We start from the raw sequence: 3,651 nt of genomic DNA, 5'->3' as shown, positions 1-3,651 counted from the left end.
GGGGGGGGGAGGTTTAAATCAACTATAAATCTCCACCCCACCCCCTCCCAGATTTGTCACTTTGTGTCACTGTAAGGAATCTTGGGTTTTATAGTAATTAGGAGGAGGAAGAGGACTACTTTTTTTAATTATTTATTTCCTCTTTCATTTATATTTTTTTGCCTTTTTTTTTTCCAATATTGCAGACTGTTCCATTTTGAAGTAGTCTTTGGTAAAAATCTAGGCTGGCTTCTACTGTGATTGGGATGGATGGGAACAAAGACTCAGTGGAGTTTTGTGAGGCGGGTCTCTCTGGTAAGGCCCTCTCTTTCTCACTCTCAATGTCTCCCCTTATATAATACCAGGCTCAGTACCGACCCAAAACACACACATACACGTCCCTAGTATTGACACACATGCACACACACACACCCAACAAGCATTCTCTTCACACACACATATGTTCCCTGCTACACCACAACCAACACCATTCCCTGTGCACATCAAAGTCCCACTGTCTCACACACGCACACACACACACACACACACACACACCAATATCCCACTGTTGTACAAAACTCAGTACTGTCCTTGTAAACACACATACAGCAAAGTCCACAGAGAGTCTCCATTCTCATGCTTTGTTAACACTACACAACCCCCAATTATCATCTCCCCACCACCACCACCTGTATGGTTACAAGGTGGGGGGGAGGGTAATACTCACTATCCTGTACCTACCTCTTTTGACTAATGGCCAACACCCTAGTGTTATTGTGTTCATCCCTTTGGTGATATTGCATGTGGTTGTCCTGATGTCGTTGATAATGTTGGTAAAATTGTTAATGTATGCAACAGTCTTGATAATCTTGGTAACATTATTTGGAATGACGATGATGATGATGATGTTGTGATGGTGACGATAACATTGGTATCATTTTATGCAATGACGATGTATGCAATATTTCAGATCTGAGGCGGCAGGCCCGTCAGTTAGAAAATGAGATTGACCTCAAGTTGGTTTCCTTCAGTAAACTTGGTACCAGTTACACAAGCCAGAGGGAGTTTGTTGGGTAAGTAGAAAACACAAATAAATCTCTTTCCCTCCATATGTGTGTGTGTGTGTGAGTGGATGTATAATTTCTTTCTTTCATTCTGCCTCAAAGCAGTTAATATCCTATTCTTCTGTTTTCCAAATTATTTTCAAGATTTCTCTTAAGACCAAGGTGATGAGCTGGCAGAAATGCTTAGCGGCATTTCATCCATCTTTACATTCTAAGTTCAAATTCCGCCGAGGTCGACTTTGCCTTTCATCCTTTTGGGGTTGATAAAATAAGTACCTATTGGACACTGGGGTCGATATAATTGACTCAACCCCCACCTCCCTGACATTGCTGGCCCTGTGCCAGAAATTGAAACCAATATTTCTGTTAAAATCCCAAGGTAATGTATGGGTGGTTGAGGCATCAGAAGTTTTCCCTGACTCTATCACAAGGGCTGACCTTCTCTTTGAGAACCTGAAAATATTCCAGTTAAGACCCACAATGGTGACAGTGCTGCTGCTATTGCTACCCACCCAGACATCTAGAGAAAGACTGATTGAAAGAGTCCATCATACACACACGCACACACACACAAGCACATATGCACACACCCTGGTCTCCTGTACATATATATCACATGGCGATTTGTATTAAATGCCTTAACTACCCAATATATGACTGCTAAGTATTGTGTACCTGTGTATGTTTAATAAGTATCATGAGTAGAGCCTATAATATGTTGAATGAGAAGAACCGTAAGCTTTTCCATATCTAATGAGGATCTTGAACTCTTGTATTAGTGCTCACCAACCAGGAAACCAGACCAGCAGCAGGTAGAGTTTTAAATATTTCTGCTTTGTTCTCTTTTTATATGGCATGGTGGTCAATGTCAGTGGTGGTGATGGTGGTGGTGGTGGTGGTGTGTCTGTGAACCCTATTATTATGTGGGGATGGAATTTTTCAGAGAGCCCTAAATTATGTTTTGGTTGGTGATGTGTGGACCCAAGTATTACGTGAGAGTGATGGTCTGTGTATAGACCCTTTCGGTCTCTGGACCCTAATATGTGATGGTAGTTATTAGGCCCTAATATTATCATGATCTATCATTGGACCCTAATATTTTGGTGTTAATAGTCTGCTAGTGAGCCCTTATGTTGTATGGTAGCAGTGATAATTTATAAATGGACCCAAATACCCAGTGGTGGTGGTGGTGGTGGTGGTTGGTCTATGGACCCAACTATTGTGAGTGGCTGGTTGGTCTGTAGACCCTAATATTTGTGGGGATGGTCTATCTGTGGACCTTGATATTTAATATTGAGTAGGGTTGCTCTGTGTCAGAAGACCTTAATGTTTCATCATCATCCTTTAACATTCATTTTCCATGCTGGCAGGGGTTGGATGGTTTGACCAGAACTGGCAGGCTGGATGATGCCCTTGCTAATGCCAACCACTTTACAATGTGTATTGAGTGCTTTTACATGGAACCAGCACAAGTGCCTTCTATGTAGCATCGGCATGGGCCTCTCACAGGCCAATCCCCTTCACCGGAAGATGCTGCCTTAACACTTTTGCTGTGAAGGACAGGTCTTCTTGAGTACAGCAAAGGGGCCGAGTATCTCAGTCCTTTGTCATCTCATCCAAAACGTTCAGTGTTCCGAGGTTGTCTTTCATCCTTTTGTTTTCCCGAGTCTCCTTCTTCCGCCAGTTCCATCCACTTTGAGTGAATGACACTTCTTTATAGAGCTGTCGGCCTCCATTCATATGGTAGTGCTAATCATCTAGTGGACCTTAAATTTGGATAATGACGCTTTCTGTTTACTGGATGATCTGCCCAGTGAACCCTAATGTATGGGGTTGGTGATCTGCCTGAACCCTAATATTTGTTGTGGTGTCCAGTCAGTGGACCCTAATATTGTGGGATTATAATCTGTTTTAATAGTCCTTAATATTGTGTTGGGTAATTAGTGTGGACCCTAATATTGTATTTTGTTAGTGGGACTGTCTGACTCTCAATGTTGTGATGATGACCTGTCAGTGAACTTTAATATTGCCTGGTGGTGATGGATCCAAATGTTGTGTTGTAGTTATCTGTGGACCCACATCTTGAGTGGTGGTCTGTGTCTGTGGATCCTAGTAGTGTGTGATAGTAGTCAATGTCTTTGAGCCTTAATATTTGGTGATGGTGGTGGTGTTAAATGACTCCCTATTCTTCCAAACACTACCCAATATTACATCTCCCCCACCCTCCCTGTCTCCGCCAATCACCACCTCACCAGGACCCTATCTCTTACCCTGTTGCATGTTCCTTCCACCCAATGTGTTCTCCTTAGTCCTTTGTTTCTGTCAACAGACTGGGATTCTATCCAAATGGGGTCGTTTTTATTCCTTTTTAAATTGATAAATTTTCGTGTTGAGATGACATCACACTGAACAGCAGTCATGTCTCTCTTGTATATAAGTAAGACCTCATATTTTCTTTTTTTCCACAGTTCATAGCCATCTTGCTCTCTCTCTCTCTCTCTCTCTCTTTCTCATATATATATATATATATATATATAAAACAATATTTTACTATATGTGGTGGTGATATTGCTATTGTGTATCTTCTGTCCTTTTCTTGAAGACAAAG

The 3,651-nt window shown here is 41.8% G+C and overlaps 2 protein-coding genes across 8 annotated transcripts in view; one reads left to right on the top strand and one right to left on the bottom strand.

Moving 5' to 3' along the window:
• LOC106869084 (uncharacterized) overlaps positions 1 to 3,651 on the bottom strand; it is a 63,348-nt gene that overhangs the window by 15,755 nt on the left and 43,942 nt on the right. The window lies entirely within an intron of this gene.
• LOC106869065 (Golgi SNAP receptor complex member 1) overlaps positions 1 to 3,651 on the top strand; it is a 12,017-nt gene that overhangs the window by 3,659 nt on the left and 4,707 nt on the right. For 2 of the 7 annotated variants that reach the window (XM_014914576.2, XM_014914575.2), the window contains exons 2-4: positions 186 to 294; positions 950 to 1,052; positions 1,823 to 1,855. In XM_014914576.2, the coding sequence (XP_014770062.1) occupies positions 246 to 294; positions 950 to 1,052; positions 1,823 to 1,855 (185 nt within the window). In that variant the 5' untranslated portion in view covers positions 186 to 245. The remainder of the gene's footprint in view (positions 1 to 185; positions 295 to 949; positions 1,053 to 1,822; positions 1,856 to 3,651) is intronic. The other 5 variants (XM_014914579.2, XM_014914578.2, XM_014914581.2 and 2 more) reach the window with 3 other exon arrangements.

This window comes from Octopus bimaculoides, chromosome 25 (assembly GCF_001194135.2).
Source record: "Octopus bimaculoides isolate UCB-OBI-ISO-001 chromosome 25, ASM119413v2, whole genome shotgun sequence".
NCBI lineage: Eukaryota > Metazoa > Mollusca > Cephalopoda > Octopoda > Octopodidae > Octopus > Octopus bimaculoides.
Note: the sequence above shows the minus strand (reverse complement) of the source record. Positions and strands in the feature narration are given on the sequence as shown.